The following is a 13,350-nucleotide window of genomic DNA, read 5'->3' as shown; positions in this document are numbered from 1 at the left end:
CAGTGAAAAAGTTTACTAATTCATGAATTGGGAAAAGTCAGGGTTTTTTAAGTGCTAGAAAGAGGAACGGGGGTTCACGGGGGTGATGCTAGTCCAAGATTGAAAACCAGCACCCTCACAGGAAAGAACAGTGCTGGATCAAACAGGGAACCTTGTTCAATGGGCAGAAACAAGTCTTCACTTAGGTCTAATAAGGGTCTGGCCTAGGGGTCACTCAAAGTTCACAGTCCTTTATCAGTTTCAGTTGGTTCGAACCAGTTGCGGTATAACATAGCATCCCATTTTGATATCCCCTAGGCAACGGCTGTAAGTGGACAATTTTCCTTTTACAGTTGGGCACAGAGAAACCTGTTAGGAAGTTCTTGCAGAAATCCAGGCAGAAGATGATTGGGCTCATCCCAGAGTATACCATGGAGGTGATGAGACGCAGCAACTGATGGTTGGAGTTGCCCTGGAGACAGGAAAGGCTGTGGGTGGAAACGGTTTGGGGAACAGATTAGGAGTTCATGTGAGTTTAAGATGTCAAATAGATGCAGTAACAGGGACAGTGAGGTCTGGCTGGTGACATAAAGTTGGGACTTGAAAATGAGTATAGATGGTGTCCAATGCCAGGAGCCCATGTGCAGTCAACCCGTGAGCCAGGGAGACGGAGCCCTGGGGACTCCAACAGTATTTTCCCCTCCAGGTCCCAATTTTTTTTTTTTTTTTTTTTGCGGTACGCGGGCCTCTCACTGCTGTGGCCTCTCCTGTTGCGGAGCACAGGCTCCGGACGTGCAGGCCCAGCAGCCATGGCTCACGGGCCCAGCCGCTCCGCGGCATGTGGGATCTTCCCAGACCGGGGCACGAACCTGTGTCTCCTGCATCGGCAGGCAGACTCTCAACCACTGCGCCACCACGGAAGAAGCCCCAGGTCCCAAATTTTAATTCATATATATTTTTATTACAATGAAAGTATTCTTGTAAACCTCCTCAAATATTTTGTGGAATGAAGTGGGAGTATAAATCAATGATCATTGGAACTTTCACTGTGCCTCATATGGTGTTTTAATTTCCCCCAATTTATTAGATATCATTTTACAGATAAGGAAACTGAGGCCAGAATAGTTGAGTAGTTTGCCTAGCATCATGTAGCTAATAAAGGCAGGGCTGGGATTTAAGCCTGAGTTCACCTGAGTCCCTTTTAACTCTGCTTCCGATAGTTTACTAATCTGGGTAGAGAACAAAGTTGACTAGAAGGTGAGGAGTCCCAACTGTTTGTAGTTCCTGGCATGTTCCAACTTAGTGCAATAGTCTTTAAACTTGAGCATGTATCAGAATCACCCAGTGGCTTGTTAAAAGACAGACTCAGGACCTCAACCCAGAGGTTCTGATTCCACATGTCCGGGATGTGGTCTGCTAATGTGCATGTCTGATAAGTTCCCAGGTGATGCTGATGCTGCTGGTCTGGGGAGGACACTGTGAGAACCACAGGTTTAGCTGCTTTTCGCTGATTCTGCCAGTGAAATAGCCTGCCAAATGCCCAGGTGTCTCTAATTCCCCATAGGGGATTAGAGGGGTGTCTGCTGCTAATTGGAACTTCAGAAGGGTCCTTGGTGATAATTCCTTCGCTTTTTTTTTTTTTTCTTTTTTTTGGCCGCACCGTGCAGCTTGCGAAATCTTAGTTCCCCGACCAGGGATCGAACCCGGGCCCCGGCAGTGGAAGCTCGGAGTCTTAACCACTGGACTGCCAGGGAACTCCCAGTTCCTTCAGTTTTAACGTAGTTCTCTCCTTCCCAAGGTACATGGCTGTTGGGGGGGAGGGGATGATGGGGTGATGGCTGTTCAACTCCAGGTGCTCTCCAACACAGTTTACCAAGCTGTCCAGTAAGTTCTTCTTTTATTATTATTCTCCCAGCAGTCTCGTTGCCCTTTCCTGGGAAGAAACTGCCATCATCACCCCTGTGACTCCCAACATCCATCAGGCACAGGGGGGGTTCAGGTATGGTGGGCCCTATATGCTTACACAGCTATTGGGGATGGGGGCCTTAAAGAACAAGAATACAAGCTTATAAGCACACAATTAGATGCAGGGCCTTGAAAGAAACTTGTGCAGGAGAGGGGCCCTAAAGCTTAAGCTTCATTAGCTTCATGGGGAATCAGCCTCTGATCAAACAGGTCTGTATATGTCTAGGCTCCAATTATAGCCATATGCTTAGTTCCCATGGGGCTCTTGAGCCTCAGGCTAATCAGAGGATGTGGTCGATTCCTGTGTAAGAGAACCTGAGCGTTTCATGGTTGAAGAGACTTGTCTGCCCTGAACCTGGTAGTCGGTGAAGGGCTGCTGAGTCCTTGTGCTGCACCTTGAAGGTAAGTTTTGACCCAGCTAAGGCACTCAGTTACTTATCCTTGGGCTTGATTTCTTCGGTGAGTTAAAAGCCTTCCAGATACAAACATGGAAAAGCCAACTTAGAGATAATACTAATTATACCTATTTAATTCTATCGAGAACAAAATTCGATTAAATTCTGACTCTAATATTCAGAAAAGTAAAAGTGCTTTTCAAAAATCAGGGTAAGGCTATTAAAATATAAAGTGCTTGCTTGACAAAGAAGACTACTGCATAGGGTAGCACTTTGAGTTTCTTTTGTAAGTCTTCCTGAAATTTTATTTTCCCATGTAGTTTGTTCCAAGACGTATTAGGGGTGGACTTGGCCTTCATACGAGGATTCACTCAACAAATCCTGCTAAGCATAAGCAAACGGCTCTGTAGTTAGGGGAAGTTACTAAGATAGTTACTAAATTAGGAATTAGGGGAAGTTACTAATTGATTAAAGAGGGAGTTTGTAGCGAACAGCCACGCCCATGAAGAACCTTGACCTAAGATGAAAAGGGCATCTAAGAGGCATGAGGTGGCTTCCTGAAAGAGACTAAAAGAGACCGCATTTGTGTTGAGCCTTGAAGGAAATATGTGAATAAAATGTCTTAAGAATTACTCCAAGACGGAGAAAGCCAGCATGAACACTGGACGCTGTTCTGAAGAACAGTCTGCCCTCTGCCTCCAGGGACACTGCTGCTTTACACACACACACACACACACACACACACACACACACACACACCCAAAGGGCTTTCCCGCAGCAAAGTGGGCACAATCCAAGGCAGGAGGAGTCCATTAAGCGTTCCTGGGTGCTGTGTCTTGAAGGATACAAAGATGAATAGAGCAGGTCCACGTCCCCAAGGCAGCGCCACCAGGAACTCAATCAGGCCATGGGTATTCTCGAAGCGGCTGAGAGGCGGAGGTGCGGCCAGGAGGAGTCACTGGAATGGATTTTCCGCGCTGGGCCTCGAGGTCTGGATGCGCACTCAGTCCTCTGGAAGGCTCTCGCATTGCAGGGATGCAGAGGTTTGTACCCTGCTCACAGCAGCGTCCCAGCCTGCCCCAGCGCCCAGCAGCCCCTCCCCCGGCCCCGCCCCCGTACCAAAGCGGCTGCGCAGCCAGGCCTCCCCGTCCGCACGTGATCGCCGTCACTGCCTCCGCGAAGCGTGAGCCGCCATCATAAGTCCTGGCGGCTGGGCCCTGGCCTGCCTCCGTCCTCCTCCTCTCGGCGGGCCAGCGGTGACAGGTTGGGGGTGTGCTGCCCTCGTCCCGCCTGGCCACTGAAGCCGTGGGCCTCCGAGGGCGGGACGAGGAGTTCCGACCCACGGACCCCGGGGCGTGCAACCGACGGGCGGGCCGCCCAGGTGACGACACGGCGGGGGCGGTGCCCAGGGCCGCGCCCCGCCCCTCGCAGGCCAGCGCCCAGAGCCCGCGGCCCGTGCCCGTTTCCAGTATGGCCGACCGCTGTGCTTGACCCGCGGCCTCTCCGCTTCGACTCTCCGTAAGCGATGCAGAGGCCGAGGCCGTGACTGACACTCTCGCTCACACGCACGCACGGACCCAGACCCACGCCCGGAGTCCGAGCCCTGGGCCCGGAACCGCTCTCGCCCCCGGCGCCGCGGCCAGAGCCCGGACCACGGCTCCCGCGCCGCCGCCGCCTAGCCGAGAAGGACCGCGCCGGATCTCGAGCGCGGCGGCCCGCGGCCGGCAGGGATGGGGAAGCGGGCCGGAGGAGGAGCAGCAGGAGCCGCCGCCGCCTCCACGTCCCCCGGGGCCGGTCTGGAGCCCGCGGCCAGCCGCGGCGGGGGCCCGCGGAGCGCGGCCGCCGGCTTTCTGGGAGCGCTGCACCTGGTGATGACCCTCGTCGTGGCCGCGGCGCGGGCCGAGAAGGAAGGTGGGTGTCAGCCGGCCGGCATCTCCCGGGCCCGGCCCCGCGGCTGTCACCGCGCCCTCGCTGAGGCCGCTGCCGGGCTGCGGCCGGGGAGGAACGGCCGCGGCTCTGGGCTCGGAGGGAGGCCGAGCGCGGGGCTCGGTCCGGCGCGAAGTTGCTTGGTCGAGTCCCGTCCCGAGCCGGGAACTTGCGGTTCGGATGCCAACTCGCGGCGTTGGCCGCACGGAGTTGCTCTTGTTCTCCGTGATTCCTTCCCCTCGTCTTCCCTCTTGTCTCCTGTCACTGCCGTTTCAAAACTTCCTGAGTTCTCATGTATTATTGCCACTTGGCTCACTAGGTAGGAGGGGCATATTTTTAGACTTGATTGCTGTTAATAGGCAAGTTTGAGGACACTTTTTTTTTGGTTGCGGTTTTAATAGCGGCGTGCGAACAGAGCTCACTTTAAAATGTAAAAATAGCGAGACTGGTGGAAAGGCTTCAAGACAGCTTACCGAATATTATTTTGCATTTGTTCAAACATTTTGGGGGGAGGAATCTTGTTTTTTCAGCTTCCTTTTTCAGTATCGCTTTGCAATATTGATGATTGTTTAGCTAACAATTCTCTCGTACAATTCTGCCTAGCTCTCTATTAAGCTATTGAAAGTCTGTTTATATTTTTTACATGTTTTAAGATACTTAATTGGGTGTCATTGTCTTTAATGTGAAAGACTTTAAAAACCAATGTCAAGTTTCTAGTTTGCAAACCTTTATCTATAATTTACAGTTAAGGGCTGACCCCTATTTTTAAAATTCTCGTTAGTATTGTATGACTGTAATACCGGTACTTTTACAGGGTTAAAAAATCATTTTGTAACCTAGAAGACCAGATCTGTAATTTTGTCATTACTACGTGTTTTTGAGCCTGGGGAAATGAGTGACCACAGAGCCTTCATGAAGAAATCACTAAAAGTGAATGGTTTTTAAAAAGCTAAGCAAAACTTGTTAGTTTAGCTTCTGTTTCACACTAAACTGCCACTGCAAAGAAAATAATTTCTTGCCACAGTGACTTTAGGGTTGATGTTCTACTTTATGACTGAAGTCACTTGCTTTTTATTGTTACTGAGGGCAACAGCAGAGCACACCAAATTAATGTTAAAGTGCAATGTGTTTCAGTTTACTGTTTATTTTTTTGCTCAAAACAGTACATTCTCTCACTTAACTCTAAGCAACCTTAGTCTGGGGTAACATAGGTGGAAGTTATTCAGAGAATTGCCATCTGTAGAAAGGATTAATTGACAGAGGCAAGATTATTTCCTGAATAAAATATTGCTGCTTTAGGACTAGTCAGGCCTGGGGTTGTCATAGTCCATCTTTGGTTACAGATCTGCAGGTGGTTCTTGTGTGGCCATGGTGCCCAGTACAGCCTGGCATGTAGTTGGTGTCCAATAAATCTGAAATAGTACAATAAGGTAATGTCTCCTTGAGTGTAAAGTAGTCCTTGGCAGGTATTGTGTCCTGCTTTTTCTCTGCCTTTGCTTACCTTGCACAGTGCCAGGCACACAGTAGGCATTTAACATTTGTTTGAGTGAGTGATTATATTCATGGGTCATTAGCACAGGGAAATAAAATGATTGAGTCTAGTAAAACATTAAGTTTGTATTGTCATCCTGCTGCTTATTTTTCCAACAACCATTTTATGTGCTAATTCTCAGTGTATAGTTAAGTAAACAAATCCCATGTTTGAGAAATGTCAGCCTAGGTTATATTTGATAATTTCCCTTTTGTGTGGTTTATAAGTTTTAGTACACCTCTTCTAATACCCATAAATGTAAGGGTTAGGGGAGGAGAATACGTGCCAAGGTGTACAAGGATGAAAAGATGTGGTCGAATCAGCCAGAGGTCCTGGCAGAATCAGACACCTTTTGTAGCCCATGTTTTGTCTGGATGAACAATTTGGATGGAGAAATTAGCTATTCAAGGTATTGATGGTAATTATACTAATATAGAACACAGGACTCTGTCCATCTTAAATGGATCTGGCTCTAATCAAATATTCCATGAAGGTAGCTCCAAAAATGGCCAGTGCTTTCAGCCTCCTTGCTGATCAGATTCTGGTAGTTTTTGTTTGAGTAGTAGTGAGATTGATTTTCTTACATGAATGTGATACCGCAAATTTGGCACCATTCACCCCGCAGAGGATGCTGTTGGGTTTTTTTTCCAGAAAATCTGGGCAGATTTCTGAAGGTAGCTGAGTCCACTTTGTCCATTTACATCCTGAGGACTTTTTGTGTTTATTTTGGCAGTATAAACCAGCATAATTTTTCAAAGTTAAGACTTACCTGCAATTTTAATGATGTTTCTCTGGGCATTTTGTGTTTTAGTATATTTCTATTGCAGCAGAATCTCACTAGAAAATCTTCAAAACAAAATAAAACTCATTGTCTTCGGAAGGAAAGCAGCAGAAATAGCTAGATTACCTAATGCAGTTTTTCATGTTTGGACTAGATGTTGTTAATTTTAAGTCAGAAGCGTGAGCCATTCTTTATCTTAACATCCTGTATGTCTTAACACTCCTGTATCTTAACATTTGTCTTCACTGATCTATGGGGGTGTGTTTCACTAGTCCAGAGAAAAGGGACCTTTGAAGATGTTTTGACTCTGCTCTGCAGTTTGTAAGGACCTCTGAATGAGTTGCCAGAGGTAGAAGTTACTGTAATTACTACAACTAACTTGCTTATTCTGGATTGGTGTCAAGATTTTTCTTGAAGCTAAGATCTAGATATTAAGAAGAATGAAAATAGGGGTGTGCGTGTGTAGTGAAAATATATTAAAATATATATAGTGAAGATATGTGTGTACATCTTAAATGTGTAACTTTTAGTGGTATTTTTATTTGTAAATCAGCCCATTCATTATTACAAGCAAATAAGAGCTTTTAAAAAAAAGCATCATAGATCATGTATAATATAGTTTCGTTGTGAAATGTGTTTTTGGAGGGCATGGTTGTCTTTTAATTTATTATAAATGAAGAGCTACATTTTATGCATCTAGTAAATATAAAGTTGGATAAATTTTCAGGAATGTGATTGTTTTAGTCTGTGACGGTTTATATTTGTGTCACATGTTTTATCATTAATTGGTGATTTATGGCAGGGCGAAGTTTGACAGTCTTTCTTAGGACTTTTAAATTTGTCTACCAGATACTTTAGTTTCGTTCACAAATTAAAGCTGTATTTGTGACAGAAGTGCAGAAGGAAGGTACAAAAGTGTTCTCTCTCCAAAGCATATGAACAAAGTGCTTAGGAATAAAGGCCAGAAGAAAAGAGATAAAAACCTAATTTGGTTAGGTTTTTTGTCTTAGGATGGTAGAATTGATCAGGAGCGGTATTTACTTTCTTCTAATCAAATTATTACTTCATAATGTAGAAATGATTTTTAAGAGTGATTTTTTTTTTTTTTTTTTTTTTTTTTTTTTTTTTTGTGGTACGCGGGCCTCTCACTGTTGTGGCCTCTCCCGTTGCGGAGCACAGGCTCCGGATGCACAGGCTCAGCAGCCATGGCTCACGGGCCCAGCCGCTCCGCGGTATATGGGATCCTCCCAGACCGGGGCACGAACCCGTATCCCCTGCATCGGCAGGCGGACTCTCAACCACTGCGCCACCAGGGAGGCCCAAAGAGTGATTTTTTTAAGAGTGAAATGTTTTAATCCTTGCATGGGGGTAGAGTGATTACTTTTTAATTTAGGGCCTAGTAAGTAGAATATTCATTCATAGTGCTTCACTAAAGAACTTTCGTTGCTTGCTTTTACGAAAAGCTGTTTGCTACCGCCTGGATCATTGGAATCCTCTAGCTGGAAAAAGTGTGTTCTCTCTTTCTCTTGCTAAGGACAGTTGTGCTTCTCTTTGTAATCCTTGCAGCCATCCCCATAGACACCTGCCAAAAAAATCAGCTTTTGGGAGTAGGTGTGAAATCATCTAATTTGTTATCATCCAGAGTAGTAATAAGCAAAACTACTCTTGGGGGAAAGTGAAATCATGGTTGGTGCTTGAGCTTTTAGAAATTCTCCTTCATCTGCATGTAGCTTGAGCTTTCTGATTGGCCTTGTCCGACTGAGAGGCCTTTTTTCTCTGGCTGAATTTTTCCTTATCTGCTGTAAGCAGCATCAGGCACTGTTGATAGCTGCTTCTTGGAACTTTGCTTCCTTCGTTTCTGTGACTTCGTACTTCTCGGTTATCATCCTGCTCTGTTGTCAGTGACTGCTCTGCAGCTGCGCGTTGGCTGTCTTCCTTCTCATGCACATCTGGCCACCAGCACACGCTGCACATGTCCAGAGCAGAATTCTCTGGCGCTACCTCTGGTTTCCCAGTTTTTATTAATGCCATGATTATTCTCTCTGCCACGTTGGTCTTGATTTTGACCGTTTACCGAGTAGCATCAGTGCCTGTTAACTTTCTTGGGCAGCTCTCCCACCGCCTCCGGCCTCCTGCCCGGGGCACTGCCCTAGGCCCCCACTTCCCAACTCTCTCCATGTCTCTGAAGTCCTGCAGTCGCCTCTCTGAATTTGCATTGTCTTTGTTACTCAGCTGTCATTCATTTTGACACTTAATCATATACTGCCTTGTTTAGCCCCTTAAACTGTTTTACGGGTGTCATTCTTCACCCAGGCTGGAATTTCTGTGGGGCAGAACCTCTATCAACATCTGCAGTATGTATTAATCCATAACAGGCATTCAGTTTTAAACAGAGGTTGCCTAGAATGACCTTATCCTCCTCTTCTCATATCTGAAACCTGGATTGAGAGTCCAGAGTACAGGTAAAACTCTGAACTTGGATGCAGGTGTTAGCAATTCTGCTACAGTAAGACATAGGGCAACACTACTTTTTTCTTCCCTACATGTTGCTTTCTCTTGTAACTAAAATGAGTAACATATACTTATCTAAACCATCACTTTTGTTACTTTTAGATTTTAATATTTCACATCCTCATAAAACCCCAATTTATGGATCATGAAGCAAGCACAGAGAAATTAAGTAATAGTCCCAAGGTAACAGAGCTGGTAGGTAGTTGAGCTAGGATTCCCTTGCAAGCCATCTCTCCCTAGAGTCAAGCTGCTTAATCCTGAATGAGTACTTAAGTTAGTAGATTCTGTTGTATACCAGCTGGATAAAGAACAGTCCTGCCAGTTCATGCAAAACCAATGTGTTAAGTATTCAAGTGAGGTGAATTTTTTTTTTTAAAACAACCGTAAACATCTATATCACTTTCTATTAACTTCTTAACCATTAAAATGATCACAGGCCATCTGGATCATGTACATTCTTAAAAGGAAACCAAGGAAACTCATGAATGGATGATCTATGGAACAGGTATTTGGTATTAGAAGCCATTGACTCGACTTTTAGCTCTTGATGATTTAGGTACCTGGTATATTGCTTAGGTTAAAATTACACTGCATTCTGTGAATTCATGTACTTCTTAGTTCTAGATTGGTGCGACAAGTTAGTGTAGACATGTGGAACAGTCTCAGAAACTGGCCCTGTCTTCAGAGGAAATGGAGATAATCCAAAGGTTTGTAGTGGCATCAGCTTTTGATAGCGGTGAAATCTCTTTCAGACTTCTGTGGGAAGTCTAGGAGCTCCAGAAGTTCATTTCTGGTGCTTTGTTCATTCTTATGAAGGTGTTTTTGGATTAGGCGGTCATTATCATCCATAGTAGATCAGTTTTTCTTTCATTCCTTTGTGATTACTTTAGAAAGATTTTTAGAAAACTATAACTCTTGATTCATTTTGTTGAATATAGCACTTAGGGCAAAGGTCTGAAAAATGTCTAAGGTCTAAGAAGATCCTTGACATGGTCTGTCATGATAGAGCATCAGACCCATTTTATTTATTTCTATATATAATTGTGGTAAAAAACAAAACACATAAAATTTACCATCTTAAACTTTTTTTTGGCTGCATGGCATGTAGGATCCTAGTTCCCCAACCAGTGATCGAACCTGTGCCCCCTGCATTGGGAGCGTGGAGTCTTAACCACTGGACAGCCAGGAAGTCCCTGCATCTTAACCATTTTTAAGTGTATAGTTCAGTAATGTCAAGTATATTCACATTGTTGGGCAATGGGTCTCCAGAACTTCTTCATCTTGCAAAACTGATACTCTCTACCCATTAAACAGCAACTCCCCATTTTTCTCTTCCACCCAGCCTCTGGAAGCCACTATTCTACTTTCTGTTTTTTGTGAATTTGATTCCTTTAGATACATTATATCAGTGGAATCATGCAGGATTTAACTTTTTGTGACTGGCTTAGTTCACTTAGCATATCGTCCTCAAGGTTCATCATGTCGTAGCATGTGATGGAGCGTCTTTCCTTTTTAAGGCTGAATAATCTGTTGTGTATATATATGTCATATATATATGATTATATATATGATATATATTTACAAAATATATATAATATATATTTATAAAATGATATATACATTTATATAATTATATATATATACACATATATGTATCATTTTTCCGTTTTGTTTGTCCATTTGTTTATCCATTGTCCAATGGACATTTGGGTTGCTTCCACTTCTTGGCTATTGAGAATAATACTTCTGTGAACATGGGTGGGCAAATGTCTCTTTGAGATCTTGCTTTTAATTCTTTTAGGTATATACCCAGAAGTGGGATTGCTAGATCATATAGTAGTTCTATTTTTAATTTGTTGAGCAACTGCCATACTGTTTTCCATTGCAGCTGCACCATTTTACAGTTCCACCAACAGTGCACAAAGATTTAGTTTCTTCACACCCTCGCCAACACTTCTTTCTTTTTTTTTAAATAGTGGCCATCCTAATAGATGTGAGGCGATATCTCATTGTGGTTTTGATTTGCATTTCAGTAATAATTAGTGATATTGAGCATCTTGTCTTTTTTTTTTTTAAAGACTTATTTTATTTAATTATTTTTGGCTGTGTTGGGTCTTCATTGCTGCGCGAGGGCTTTCTCTAGTTGCGGCGAGCAGGGGCTACTCTTCCTTGCAGTGCATGGGCTTCTCATTGCGGTGGCTTCTCTTGTTGCAGAGCATGGGCTCTAGGCACGTGGGCTTCAGTAGCTGTGGCACGCGGGCCCTAGAGCACAGGCTCAGTAGTTGCAGCGCATGGGTTTAGTTGCTCCACAGCATGTGGGATCCTCCTGGACCAGGGCTTGAACCTATGTCCCCTGCATTGGCAGGCAGACTCCCAACCACTGCGCCATCAGGGAAGTCCCGAGCATCTTTTCATATGCTTATTGGCCATTTGTATAGCTTTTTTGGAGAAATATTTATTCAAGTCCTTTGCCCATTTTTTAATTGGGTTATTTTTGTTGTTGAGTTGTAGTAGTTCTTTATATATTCTGGATATTAACCCCTTATCAGATAGATGATTTGCAAATGTTTTCTCCCATTTTGTAGGTTGCCTTTTAGGATTGTATTCTATGATGCACAGAAGTTTTTAAGTCTGATGTTGTCTATTTGTGCTTTTGTTGCCTGTGCTCTTAACGTCATATCCAAGAAAACATTGCCAAATCCAACGTCATGAAGCCTTTCCCTGTAGTATTTTCTTCTAGGAGTTTAAGTGTTTGGGGTCTTACACTTTGATATTCATTATGAGTTATTTTTTGTATATGATGTAAGATAAGGGTCCAAATTCATTCTTTTGCATGTGGATGTCCAGTTTTCCCAGCACCATATGTTGAAGAACCCGTCCTTTCCCCATTCAGTTGTCTTGGAACCCTTGTATAAAGATCATGTGACCATGTACATGGGAGTTTATTGCTGGGCTCTCTATTCTATTCCATTGGTCTATTAATCTCTCTTTATACTAGTACCACACTGTTTTGATTACTCTAGCTTTGTTATTTGTTTTGAAATCAGGAAGTGTGAGACCTCAACTTTTGTTCTTTTCTTTCAAGATTGGCTGTTGGGTTCCCTTGATAGTCCATATGGATTTTTTTTAACCTCTTTATTGGAGTATAATTGCTTTACAATGGTTAGTTTCAGCTTTATAACACAGTGAATCAGCTATACATATACCTATATCGCCGTATCTCCTCCCTCTTGCATCTCCCTCCCACCCTCCCTATCCCACCCGTCTAGGTGGTCACAGAGCACTGAGCTGATCTCCCTGTACTATGTGGCTGCTTCCCACTAGCTATCTGTTTTACATTTGGTAGTGTATATATGTCCATGCCACTCTCTCACTTCGTCCCAGCTTACCCTTCCCCCTCCCTGTGTCCTCAAGTCCATTCTCTACATCTGCATCTTTGTTCCTGTCCTGCCCCTAGGTTCTTCAGAACCTTTTTTTTTTTTTTTTTTTTTTAGATTATATATATATGTGTTAGCATACAGTATTTGTTTTTCTCTTTCTGACTTACTTTACTCTGTATGACAGACTCTAGGTCTATCCACCTCACTACAAATAACTCAATTTCGTTTCTTTTTATGGCTGAGTAATATTCCATTGTGTATATGTGCCACATCTTCTTTATCCATTCATCTGTTGATGGACACTTAGGTTGGTTCCATGTCCTGGCTATTGTAAATAGAGCTTCAGTGAACATAGTGGTACATGACTCTTTTTGAATTATGGTTTTCTCAGGGTCCATATGGATTTTAGGATGGATTTTTCTATATATGCAAAAAATGCTATTGTGGTTTTGATAGGTTTTGCATTGAACCTGTAGATTGTTTTGGGTAATATTGATACCTTAATAATATTACATCTTGCATTCCATGAACATGGGATGTTTCCACTTATGTGTGTCCTATTCATTTTATTTCAGCAGTGTTTTGTAGCTTTCAGTGTACAAGTCTTTCACCTCCTTGGTTATTAGATTTATTCCTAGATGTTTTGTTCTTTTTTTTTTTTTTTTTTTTTTTTTTTATGCGGTATGTGGGCCTCTCACTGTTGTGGCCTCTCCCGTTGTGGAGCACAGGCTCCGGACTCACAGGCTCAGCGGCCATGGCTCACGGGCCCAGCCGCTCCGCGGCATGTGGGATCCTCCCAGACCGGGGCACGAACCCGTTTCCCCTGCATCGGCAGGCGGACTCTCAACCACTGCGCCACCAGGGAAGCCCGTTTTATTCTTT

At 44.0% G+C, this 13,350-nt stretch overlaps 1 protein-coding gene across 1 annotated transcript in view; it reads left to right on the top strand.

Annotated features, from left to right (window-relative positions):
• Positions 1-4,069: 4,069 nt before the first annotated feature.
• TMEM131 (transmembrane protein 131) overlaps positions 4,070-13,350 on the top strand; it is a gene marked incomplete at its 5' end in the record, with an annotated part of 192,115 nt that continues 182,834 nt past the window's right edge. The window contains one exon of the mRNA XM_079721265.1: positions 4,070-4,250. Within this exon, the coding sequence (XP_079577391.1) occupies positions 4,070-4,250 (181 nt within the window). The remainder of the gene's footprint in view (positions 4,251-13,350) is intronic.

This window comes from Hyperoodon ampullatus, assembly GCF_949752795.1.
Source record: "Hyperoodon ampullatus genome assembly, chromosome: 15".
NCBI classification, from domain to species: Eukaryota; Metazoa; Chordata; class Mammalia; order Artiodactyla; family Ziphiidae; genus Hyperoodon; species Hyperoodon ampullatus.
The sequence above is the reverse complement of the archived record's forward strand: the minus strand, read 5'-3'. Positions and strand labels throughout refer to the sequence as shown.